The following is a 12971-nucleotide window of genomic DNA, read 5'->3' on the forward strand; positions in this document are numbered from 1 at the left end:
ATAAAAAGAAAACAGAGCAAAAAAGTGTGGGAGAATAATATTTCATTGCAATGACAGTAAAAATTAAATAGATCTAATGTATGCATTTTAGGTTCACTTGAAATACCTGAAATATTGATAATGAATCTAAGTAGGAGAATAGAAATAAGAAATGCAAGGGTTAAACAATATAGCATGCTACTAATCAACAGCAAGATGGTGATATACAAGATCACCACAAGGGAAAAGGGAAGGTTCCAGCGAGTAAGAGACCTCAAAAGGGGAAAAAAGGAAAGTACAAGAGAGATGGTAAACGACGAGATTGGCACTGAGCACTTGCAGCATGAAACAGATGCTTCTGTACTTCCAACAAGCATCTGAAGTCTCCAGTCTCTCCAGAAGGCTTAGGCTTACTGTATACTGCATCATAATTCTTCCAGTACTGCTTTAAGGATGTGACACTTGGATGCTCACAGAATGCAACAAGAACATGCTCTGGATGTGCGAGAGAAGATGTTACAGAAAATCTTTGGGGTAATCTGTGAAGATGGTAAGCATTACATACAAACTAACCATAAAGTGCACCAGCTATATAAGAAAATTGACTTGGTTGCTCAAGTGAAGTGCATTACCTGGGGCACATTGTGAAAATAGAGATCCTCAATCAACACATATAAGGGAGGAGGAAGTGAGCCCAGCTCGGAAAGAGTTGGACCGATGACATCAAAAAGGATGTTCAGGCATTGGCGAGTTGGAAGTGGAAGTGCTGCAGACAAGGAAGATTAGGAGAAGCAAGAGTCCTACACAACTGGAGTGCCAGGAGAGTGACTGAGCGTAAAAACAATGACAGATCAGGAGGGCAGAAGAAACAACAGAGAAGTGAAACACAGGAGTAGATGGACTCTCTCCTTATATACTCCAGTTCCTCCAAGTCTATTTCTATTCACATGCTTGCAAGCTACAGTATTTTCTACTTTCAAGCATCACCAGAAAGGTATCCACATTCACTGAGGAAGCCATTCTTGAGCAGTCTTCTTACAGTGATGTGACCCTTCAGTGAAAGCTGTCAAAGGTGAAACCAGTAATTAGCTCAACAATGACTAAGAAGAAGTGGATTAAGAAGAACTGGGATAGAAGAGGGGAAAACCAATTGGCAAAATCAGCAACATCTTTAAAATGTGCAATTCGTCCTTTGTATTCGCAAGTTTTTCTATGATTGTCCTCTTCATTATTCCCTCTACCCATAATGAGTGTCAAGGCCTGCCCATCTAATTAAGCCCAACAAGCTCTTCAGGGGCTGAAAAGAATTGGGATTAATGAGGAGAGGTCCTATTTAAAGACAGCAGTGTATGAAGATGTATAGATTATTCTCACCCTTTTGTATGTTCTATTGTTTGCTCTCCCAATACTGATCTGGCATTGTGTTCTTCCTAATGTGTGTTCCCATCTTTCCATATATGACTTGATATTTCACTTGTTTGTTCCTGTCCATTACTTACATTCATCTACTGGGTTCTTTTTCTTCTTTGTGTTCCTCTTGTGTTCCTATTCTTTTACTACTTATATTCATCTATATCATTTTGTCTCTTCCCTTTTCCTGTTTTTATCTATATTTCTTCTCACATCAAGACTGAAAAATCTGTCTATATGGTTCCTCAATGACTGTTGATGTTCAACCTTGTGATAAAGCTAGAAAGCAGAAAAGAACTCATTGGGAACAGAGAAAAATTAGTTGTAGAAAAACTAGAGCTGATGAGCAGAGAGCCTATTTGAAGATGGCAGTGTATGAAGATTTGGAGACTCTCCTTGTCATTTTGTGTTTTCATGTTCGTCTTTGTCTCCTTTTGATTGCACACTCTTCTGATGGTGACCTACCTTTTCACTTTCCTCTATGGGATGTCCTGGGAGGAAGGGGCCATACCTTAAGAGGTGATAGTATTATTCATTCTAAAGCGAAAGCATTATATGAACATATGCTTTATTTACAATAGTTTCCAAAATACAGATCGTATTATGTAATTGTCAATTGTCAGTTTCCCTTTGCAGGTTATGTATAATTATTGTGTAATTGTTCACAGCTACTCGTAGGGCTATGTTCAACTGCTCCTAGAATGTTTTCCACTTCATTTACATCTTGTTCACCCTATTGTTCCGATATAACACAGACACTAGGAAGAGAACCACATTTACTCAGTGTACCGAAGACCCTCCCAAACACCTTTCGATTGGGTATTCTACATTGAGGACACCGTTGTTGATATTCTCAAACAGAAACCCTTGCAATTCCATTGCAATATCTATAAATGTATCCCATATCAGCATACTCTTCATGCGTAAATACTCTTGGCATTACCGTAACAACGAAATGTACAAACTGTGAAATAGGCCTACAATATTTTCTGCTAAGCCAACTACATTAAACATACAGTTTTATCAACAAACATTACCATGGCAACCGGCTTGGCTACCATGGCCACTTTAGTATAATTACGCAATACGGACTGTATCTCAGGAACTATTGAAAATAAAGCATATGTTTATATAATGTTACCGCTTCAGAATGACCAATACTATCACCTCTTAATGTATGTCCCCTTCCTTCTGGGACACCCCGTATAAAATTAACTAGATAAGTGAAATTCTTGACCTATCAGTGTGTAAGAAGGAAATTTACCTGTGGTAGCTACATCACCAAAATCTGTTCCATACTATATTTGTTGCAAACTGTACCTGTAGAAAGCAATTCTGTAGAGCCGAGCAAGTCGGGCCTCTAGTTGGTTCAGTGATTGTTGTGCTGTGGTGTTGGTCTGCAATATTGTCAACAACCAGTACCGCTGGTCAGGTACTGTAATATTGCGCTCTGTCCATGGAGGCCAGGGGGTGGGTGTGGCGGTGGCCGAAGGTTGCTGCACTGTTGGGGTGGGCTGAATGTTGTCTGTAGACGAACCGGCCAACGTGCAGACCACACACGTTGGTGAAGGCTCCACGCTGATGACAGTGTAGACCGGAGTTGGGAACACTGTGGTGAGCACTGTAGTGGTACGGAACACAGTGGTAGTTGTGACAGTGGCAGTGCGCCACAGAGATACGCCGGAACTTGGACTTGATCCATCCTGCCCATCACCTGATCCTGTCCATAGGAAGTCTTCCACACGGTAGGAACGACGCATTGGCCAGTCATCCTCAACATAAACCTCTGAAAACAAGTATGAAAAAAAATCCTCTTATTTCCAAGAAATTATAGTAACAACATTACAAATCTGTTATTTTTATTAGACTGAGTGCAGCATCTGATTCTCATTCAAATCATGCAATTTAACAGGTATCAAAAGAAATGACAAGGTAGTATGGTGTAGTGAATAGAAATCACAAGAGTACATAACTATTGACCAAGGGTTTATTCTTAGTGTCCACTAATTATCAAGGGGGGAGCTTATAAGCTGAGGATTTCCCAACCCAAACCCAAACTGGCCATGTTAAGAACAAGGTAGGGAAATACCAAGAACTTACCAATGGCCAGGCTGGGCAAGGGACCAATTAATGGAACTATAGAAAGGAATTGCATTGCATTAACAGTACTTTATGTTGAGAGAAAGTCTGACTTGTGAGTTGCTCATGTGTTTTACAAGTGTTGATTCTTTTAACTTGTATGTAGTGCTAATAACTGATGGTCTTCCAGCAAATATAGCATGGCCAAAGTGTAAGGCTTGTTATTTTCTTAGCTGTTTCTTTTTATTGGTTCTAGCAATGCTATTTTATTAAAGTTATTCAACTAACATGTCACTTAACAACTACAAATACGCTATGTTCTTCTTTCGCATAATGGCATACCAGTAATTGAGCAATATGAGTAAACAATTTAAGCTATCAGAATTTTTCTTCAAGAAACTCAAACTAAATATAACTGAAGCCAATGTGACGAGTTTTTCTAAACAGAGTGGGAGTGAATTTAAGTCATAGCAGTCACCCATGACAAGTTTTGAAAGAAATTACTGTTAGTAGGGGCCATGGGCGGCCATGCCCGGGGGCAAGGTGGGGACGGCCCAACCCCCCCCCCCCCCAGCTCTCAGGGAAAGGAAAAAGTCTAATATAGTCAGGTGTTCTTCTTTCAAAAAATGATTTTAAAATCGGTATTACGTAGAAGTGGTAGGGGATACCGTGTTTGGTACTCTACAGTGGAATACAAGTCGCCATTCACCTTTCAAAATATTAAAAATACTACATACCCCCAATCTAGCCCCCCCTCCCTACAAACTATCCTATGGGCGCCCATGGTAGGGGCTATTTGACATTGTGTTGTATGCAGGAGCATCACCTTCCGACAAATCACACAACATTTCTATCAATTTGCATAAAGAAGCTTAGATACTGGATGGAGACTATGTTTTTCAGATACAGGAAGGGTGGCATTTTCAAAGACACTGGCTTGTACAGTTTAAATGGCTGTTTAACTCTGATTGTTTAAAAGGAGCTCTTTGCCACAGGTGTGTGCTATTTTCAAGTAAAGAGGCAGGGAGGGGGAAAAAATTGGGAAATTTAGTGTCTAAAACATTTACTAACTACAAGGACGCTTTGGAGTGTTTCTGATCACATGAACAAACACACCAGCACAGACACTGTAGTGAGGCTGGGGAAAATTTTCTTGTCAGCTTAATGGCATAATTTTTAAACCAATTTTATTAAACGCCAGAGGGATCGACTGGAAGGAAGTCAGTGGGTCCATTCCCACCTGCTTGTTCCTCTGCCTTCTGGCAGTCTGCATCTGGACGGTGGATGTCTCTCCTGTGACATCTGGGTGGCTGCCTCCTGGCTACCTGTTTTGTCCAGCTGCTCCCTGAGTCCTGGTATTCAAACAACCTGGAAGTGTTGGGACATCAGTCTCTCATAGGCACAGAGGCGGCTTGGGTCCGTAGGGCGGATGATGACCAGGAGGAGGGAGAAGCTGGTGCTGCAGCCGGACCATCCGCTATACAAGGGTCACCAGGCCAGGAGGAGGGCCATCAGGATGAGGCCTCCTCCCCCGCTGAGCAGAGACCACCGCCAGGAAAAAGACGCTGCCACCAGACAAGAAAGAAGAAGACGACACTGGCTCATCAGGAGAGCACCACCCAGCTACAACCCAGGGACAGCAGTCAACCGAGGAGCCAATCAGGAGAGGACCTCAGCGGGTAGCGGTAATCAGGTGAGATCGAAACGTCTCCCCTCAGCAGCTCTTGCAGTGTTTCCGCTGTTTGAGGTGGGGCCACTGCCAGGAGAGGTGTGGACTCTTAGTGAGGTGAAACCGTTGTGGGGGTGATCACCACTGCACAGCCTGCGGATCACTTAAAGTGGCACCGGTGTGCACCAACTGTGCGGGGGGCCACCCGGCCTCGCATCAGAGTTGCTCTGTGTTCCAGGCCATGGTGTGGACAGAGAGGAAGGAGGCCCGGCATCGTGACCCTCCCCCATCCAGCGGGCCCCCGTCCAGGCGGGCTTGGCCTCATTCTCCGGGATCGGAGACTGGGTACGAGGGACCTCAAGGAGGTGGCGCTGTGCGGCAGGCCCTAGTGGTACTTGACGCATGGCTCCACAACCGGCAAGGCCCATGCTAGTCACGGCAGTGCCCAGACGGACTGATCCCTTGACAACTGGAATGGCGAGAATATGGATTATGGCTGGTGCATGATACCTTTTCTCTACTAACACAAATACCTGGACCTGTCCAGAAACCACATCCTTGCATGTACTATCACAATTTATCAGGTTTTACATGTAGGCTCTTTCTTTTTCTGCCTATGTGATTTTCTCCTGACCCTTAATACCACGCCTTAACACCGCATACCTAACACAAACTCTGGCCTTGGTAGCGAGTCTAACTCAGAAATGGACAGATACTCCTTGTATCACTTCCCACTCTTCCCTGCTATCTCTTCTTAGAAATAATAGCATGTCGGAGGCAATGTAGATTGAGTCGATTTCCATGTGGCGGAAGCGGGCTTTGGAGGGCCCCCCCTGAAAAGAAAGGCTTGTACTTAGTAGTGTCTCCAGCATCAGAATGAGAAAAGCGGCCAATCTCATCATGTTTGATGGAGGACAAATTGTGATGGCGTGGCACCTTGGTACCAGCATCTCTGAAACTGCCATCTTGTGGGCTGTTCTATGTAATGCCACTATTGTGAGCACATATCGGAAGTGATGACAGTGATGTATCATCCCACCGTGTGTCGACAGTGGCTCATTGATGCCAGAGGCCAGTGGAGGCTGTCACGCGGAGCAACTACAGCATCACAGTTTAAGAAATCACCAAAAGGTACAACGGTGATGACCAGACAAATGTTTTGCAGCACACAGTTCATCAAATACTGCCTACCTCTATGCCGACTGCACTCTACTGAAAGCAGCCCATGAGGTGAGGACAAAATTGTCCCCACTGGACAGTGGATGATTGGAACAAGGTCACCTGGTTCAATAAATCCAGATTTCTGATTGATCACATCACTGACTTAGCGTGTGTACGCCTATTTCTCTCGGATGCTATAGCACGTGGTTTCACGGTATGGGCAGAGACAGACTGGTGGAGGTGGTGGGATGATTTGGGCTGTGTTTTCATGGGATACACTCAGATCTATTATTCCGGTACACCAATCCTCAACAGCTATCTGGTATCTGGGTGTTTTTGGGAACCAAGTCTACCCATTCATGTCAACAGTGTTCTCTAATAGTGACAGCCACTTCCAACAGGACAATGCTTCATGCCACTCTTCCAAGATTGTGCAGAACTGGTTCAGGGAAATGACAAAGTGAATTTTGTTTTAATGCTGTGGCCTCCAAATAGCCCCATTATGAACCCTATTGAAAATACACCACATGGAGGACCTGTTGCACTTGTGGTATGTACCAAATACCCCAGGGTACCTTCCACCATGTCACTGAATCGATGTCTCACCGAGTAGCCACGGTTCTGCGAGCAAAATGTGGTTCTATATCATATTAGGTAGGTGGTCTTATTGTAATGGCTCATGTGTGAAAATGTAAGTTGTAAATTAGTGAAATTTACGTATAATATGTATACAAGAGCACAATACTAAATATGAAACTCCGATGGCATCCTGACCCACGGATCGAAGCAATTGGTGAACTGTCTGTCAAACTTCAATAAAGAAGAAGAAGAATTTTATTAAACATATAGAAACATTTTCATGTTATATGGCCACTAGAGGATTTTTTTCAAAAATATGTCAACCCTGTAAAGATGTTTATTAATTATAGTGATAATAGTTACCTCCAGTATGTTAACATGGAACGGAAGCTGTACAGAAGAAGCAAAAAGCAGAATATGTATGGGAAAAAAAGCTTTCGGAAAGGTGAGAGGGCTTTTGACGTCTACGACAAATCCTATTAATTTAAGAAAGAGGTTCGCAAAGTGTTTTGTGTGGAGTGTGGTGTCATATGGAGCTGAAACATGGACATTAAGAAAGAAAGATACAAAGTATTTGGAAAGTTGTGAAATATGGTTGCAGAGAAGAGTGGAAAAGTGAAATGGACAGATAAAGTGCTAAGAAGAGTGAGAGGGGAAAGACACTGATGAAAACGATAACGAAGAGGAAAATATGCTGGTTGGGTCACATACTATGCAGAAATTGTCTTCAACAGAGGATGAAGGAGGGAAGAATAAGAAGATGGAAGAATAAGAAGAAGAACAAGGTTTGGAATGTTAACAGATACCATGCCAGATAGAAGCTATGAAAAACTGAAACAAGATGCTCAGGACAAAAAATAATGGAGGATGTCCAGTTGATACCTGTCTCAAGACAGATTCACAGAAGAAGAAGAAGAAGAAGAAGAAGAAGAAGTTTTATACAAACGACAGAAATCTTTGTCTCGCGCTTCCAACTTGACTGCTACAAATTTATCTTTCCACTTTACCTGTTGAATTGTAAAAGGGTGTGGCGGCATCAGGAAGAATGAACTCGCCCCACATACAGAACACACCCTTGTGCACGATGCAACATTTCATCAGGGTATAGCTTGCAAAACTAGCGTCATTCGGCTGCGTGGAGTGAGCATGAGCATCACGCCTGTTTGTGTCTTGTTGGTGTAATCAGTGTAACCTATCTCACATGCAAAGGTGTACTAAAACTGTGTGTGGTGTAAATAAATCTTATTATCAATGAGGGCTGGTTTATTTATGAACGATGTGGAGCTGCCTGCAACCAAGACCCCATACATGGTGACCCCGAGTATGGAGAACACGCTCATACCATAACCTATCTTGGACCACGTGCTTCACCACAGATCACGGTATGTTACCACACTTTATTTCAAAGAGGCATTAGACTGTTTACTTCATGGAACTACCACGTCTTCCGAGTATGAAACCAAATCGACAAACGACAAAAACAGTCGCCAGAATCCTAACGGCCGCCGGTGATACGCATCGCTTCGGTCCGCACGCGGCAACTTTACGCCACTTCTCTTTGTTACGCCGCATCTGCTACTCTTCAAGAACGCAACATATCATCTAAAAACTTGTATGTATATAACCTACGTTTTACTTGTTCCGGAATATTGCAAATTATTCACAACATAAATTCGTTGTGAAGTTGTACGGACATCACAAAGAAATGTATAGGCCTACAGTGGACAGTACCTAGTTTTCTAACCATAGTTACAATCTTGGTGTTAAATTGATGTACGTAATCCAGCAATCTTCTGTGCAATTTTCTTTCTCTTTTTGCTAATTAAGGCCTAAGATACAGACTACTCCACAACATAGGCCTACCTTATTTGCTGTTCAAACAAGTAAAATTAAAATAACCTACTTCTCATGCATTACAACTGCTTGAATTGTTGTACTATATATATATATATCGTAATCGTGCCTTTTAGTGGTTTCTAAGTTGTTACATTACAGGTGTAACATACAGTTGCATTATATGGACATTCCTCAAGACTTAAAATGGACATTGGAACCCACGGTTTATGCTTAATATTTTCATTTATAACCAAAATCAGTGTGTAACATCTGCAAGATTATTTTGTTAACTTATAGTTTATATGTTTGTGAATCTCTTATCATATGCTAGGCCTACCTGCATAATATTTCTTTTCCAGCCTATAAGATTGTTTCAAACCATTTGTAAATTTGTGCTTGTGTTGCTCATCCTCACATCTTCATTCACTTACACACACAACTACACATCGTACCTCTGACTACTTCTTTGTCACCTTGTCCGGTATTTTCAGAATTCTTTTTCTCCTTGCCCTTGTGTTGTGTACCCATCTTGATTATGGCGGAGGATCGATTAAAAGCTTTGGAGGAACAAAATAACAACTTGCAGAACCAACTCCAACAACTTATTGCTTTGACGAAGCCTTTGCAGGAGCAGAACGAAGCATTACTAGCCCGGCTCCAGGAGCATGAGTCTACTGGTACCGATGCTACATCTAGCAATGTTGGCCAAGTTGCCAAAATCTCTGCAAAGCTACCACCGTTTTGGTATGACAGACCAACTGTTTGGTTCGCCCAGGTTGAGACTCAATTCAGGCTCGCAGGCATCACGGCCGACCAGACTAAATTTGATAATGTAATTTCACAGCTTGACACCAAGGTCATAGCCGAGGTAGAAGACATTGTCATTAACCCTCCTACCACAGGACGTTACGAAAAACTAAAATCTGAACTAGTCCGTCGTCTTTCCGTATCCGAAGAGCAACGAGTTCGCCAACTTCTTGGCGACGAAGAACTCGGTGATAGGAAACCATCACAATTTTTACGTCACTTAAAGTCATTAGCCGGTAGCTCACTTCATGACGAAAGTATATTAAAACAACTTTTCATGCGTCGACTACCCCAGCACTTGCAGGCTATATTAGCGGCCCAGTTAATGCCTCTAGCTGATATAGCAGAGCTTGCAGACAAGATCTTGGAACTCTCACCTACTGTCACACCACCATATAGCCACTTGGCCGTACATGCTACAGCTGCGCCGAACACCTTAGCTGCCCAGATGGAGGAATTGACACGTAAAGTTGATGCCCTGGCCCGTAACCAGCCCCGAGGCAGGAGTCACAGTAAAAGGAGATCTAAAAGCCGTGACCGTTCCCTTACTCCACAGAGCCGGCTTTGTTGGTACCACAAAAAGTTCCAAGATAAAGCTGTAAAATGTACTAGTCCCTGTTCCTGGCAGGCGGAAAACGGAACGAACAGCCAGTGAAGACGGCAACTGTCTGTTCTACTTCGGGCCGCCGTCTATTTATTTTTGATCAGAATACCAAAGCAAAATTTCTGATTGACACCGGATCTGACCTTTGCTGTTTCCCGCGTAAGCTTCTGGGAAGCACTTGCAAAGCTTCTGGGTATGAGCTGAGCGCTGCAAACGGTAGTACAATCAGGACATACGGTAGCCTTTCCATGAACCTCAACCTTGGTTTACGTCGTGACTTTCGTTGGCAATTTGTCATTGCTGATGTTAGCACAGCCATCATTGGTTCTGATTTTCTGGCTTACTATAACTTACTTCCTGACTGCCGTAACAGATGCCTCCTCGACGGCACCACCGGCCTACACGTTAAGGCATCTGTAGCCTCTATCGAACAGGCCAGCGTAAAGACTGCTGCAGTATCCACCGACTCACCTTTCAGCATGTTGCTCGCTGAGTTTCAGTCCATTACTCGCCCACCTGGGATCCAACGTGATATTAAACACAATACTGTACATCACATTAGGACAACCGAAGGCCCACCAGTCTCTTGTCGACCTCGTCGTCTAGGACCCCAAAAATTGCAGATAGCGAAGAAAGAATTCGAGGACATGGTAAGGTGTGGTACAGCAAGACCTTCTAATAGTCCCTGGTCCTCACCCTTGCACCTTGCACCTAAGCGGGACAACTCATGGCGTCCATGTGGCGACTACCGGGCATTGAATGCAAGAACAATACCCGACCGCTACCCGGTACGACACATAGGAGATTTTTGCCATAACATTGCTGGGTCAACCATTTTCAGTACATTTGACCTTATCAAGGCCTACCAACAGATTCCAATTCACCCCAGTGACATTTGCAAAACAGCCATAACAACCCCTTTTGGGCTGTTTGAATTTCCCTATATGTCGTTTGGGTTACGAAATGCTGGACAAACTTTCCAGCGTTTTATGGATGAGGTCACTAGAGATTTAAACTTCTGTTTCCCATATATCGACGATATCCTGGTGTTCTCACAGGATGCTGAAGAGCATATGCACCATCTCCGCATACTTTTCCAGAGATTAGCTGATTACGGTGTAGTCATAAATCCATCCAAGTGCGTATTAGGTGCAAGTGAGGTAACCTTCTTGGGCTATCGGCTCTCAAAGGACGGTACAAAACCTCCACCAGAGAGAATCCAGTCTCTCTTGGAATACCCTCTACCGAAGACTGTCCAGGGCCTCCGCCGGTTCCTGGGCATGGTCAACTTCTACAGACGTTTCCTACCACATGCGGCTGAATTGCAGGCGCCGTTGGTGAACGTCCTAGCCAATTCTAAGCTTAAGGGTTCTAAACCTGTCCCCTGGACTCCAGAATTGCAACGTGCTTTCCACGAATGCAAAGAAAGCCTAGCGCAAACCACTCAACTCGCTCATCCATTGCCAGATGCGCCTCTAGGTCTCTTTACCGATGCATCAAATACTCAAGTTGGAGCGTGTTTGCAACAGAAAGTTGGACACCATTGGCAGCCCCTAGCGTTTTTCAGTAAGAAGCTTTCAGCGCGTCAAACAACGTGGCCGGCCTATTACAGGGAACTGTTAGCTGTGTACGAGGCTGTCCAGCATTTCCGCTATATACTGGAAGCACAACAATGCACCATATATACGGACCACAAGCCTCTGCTTTATGCATTTTCTCAACGCAGAGAAAAACTACCCCCAGCCCAACTAAATCAGCTGTCCTTCATATCCCAGTTCACAACTGATATTCAGCATATAAAGGGAGCAGATAACGTTGTCGCCGATACAATGTCTCGTGTTGAAGCCATCTCACTAGAAGATGACTACGCTGCGCTGGCTCGATCCCAAGCGGACGATGACGAACTCAAAGCCTTATTGCATGGTGGTACGTCGCTGACATTAGAAAAAGTAACCCTTCCGGGCACCACGACTACCATTGTATGCGATACATCAACAGGAAAACCTCGTCCGTTCCTGACACTTCCTTTTCGACGCAAGTTCTTTGACAAGCTCCATAACTTAAGCCACCTCTCATCTAGTCTCAGATAGATTTGTTTGGCCATCTATTCAGAAAGACACTCGTGCCTGGACTCGTGCTTGTTTGTCCTGTCAACGCAATAAAGTGACGAGGCATAATATATCTCCTTTGGGGAATTTCGGAGCACCCACAGGCCGTTTCAGCCACATTCACTTGGATATTGTTGGTCCACTGCCTGTCTGCGAAGGCTATAATTATATCCTCACTGCTGTTGACAGATTTACTCGCTGGCCAGAGGCATGGCCGATGCGCAGCATGACTGCCGAAGAAACAGCCGATACGCTAATAAGTGGTTGGATCTCCCGATTTGGTCTCCCAACTCGTATAACTACTGACCAAGGAAGACAATTAGAGTCTACACTCTTTCGCAGACTTATGACACAATTTGGTACAACAAAAATCCGTACAACCAGCTACCACCCATCCGCTAACGGTATGGTGGAGCGTCTTCATAGACAGCTAAAAGCTTCTCTGATGTGTCATAGTGCAACGTGGATAAAAGCCTTACCCCTAGTGTTACTTGGCATGCGTGCGGTTCTAAAGGAAGATCTGAAAGCTTCCCCCGCCGAACTAGTTTTTGGGGAGCCTCTACGCCTCCCTGGGGAAATGGTTACTTCTTCGCCCAGTTCTCCTACTCCACTTGACCCTGTGGATTTTGTAAATCACCTAAGGAAGGTAATGGCCGAACTAAGACCTGTTCCTGCCTCCCGCCAAAGTCAAGAGAAAATATTCGTCTTCAAAGACTTGGCAACTGCCTCCCATGTTTTC

The 12971-nt window shown here is 43.9% G+C and overlaps 1 protein-coding gene across 2 annotated transcripts in view; it reads right to left on the minus strand.

The window, feature by feature from the left end:
- Nucleotides 1-12971, minus strand: part of LOC136867128 (uncharacterized) — a 231716-nt gene that overhangs the window by 49195 nt on the left and 169550 nt on the right. For both annotated transcript variants that reach the window (XM_067144231.2, XM_067144232.2), the window contains exon 2: nucleotides 2710-3175. In XM_067144231.2, the coding sequence (XP_067000332.2) occupies nucleotides 2710-3175 (466 nt within the window). The remainder of the gene's footprint in view (nucleotides 1-2709; nucleotides 3176-12971) is intronic.

This window comes from Anabrus simplex, chromosome 3, assembly GCF_040414725.1.
Source record: "Anabrus simplex isolate iqAnaSimp1 chromosome 3, ASM4041472v1, whole genome shotgun sequence".
NCBI lineage: Eukaryota > Metazoa > Arthropoda > Insecta > Orthoptera > Tettigoniidae > Anabrus > Anabrus simplex.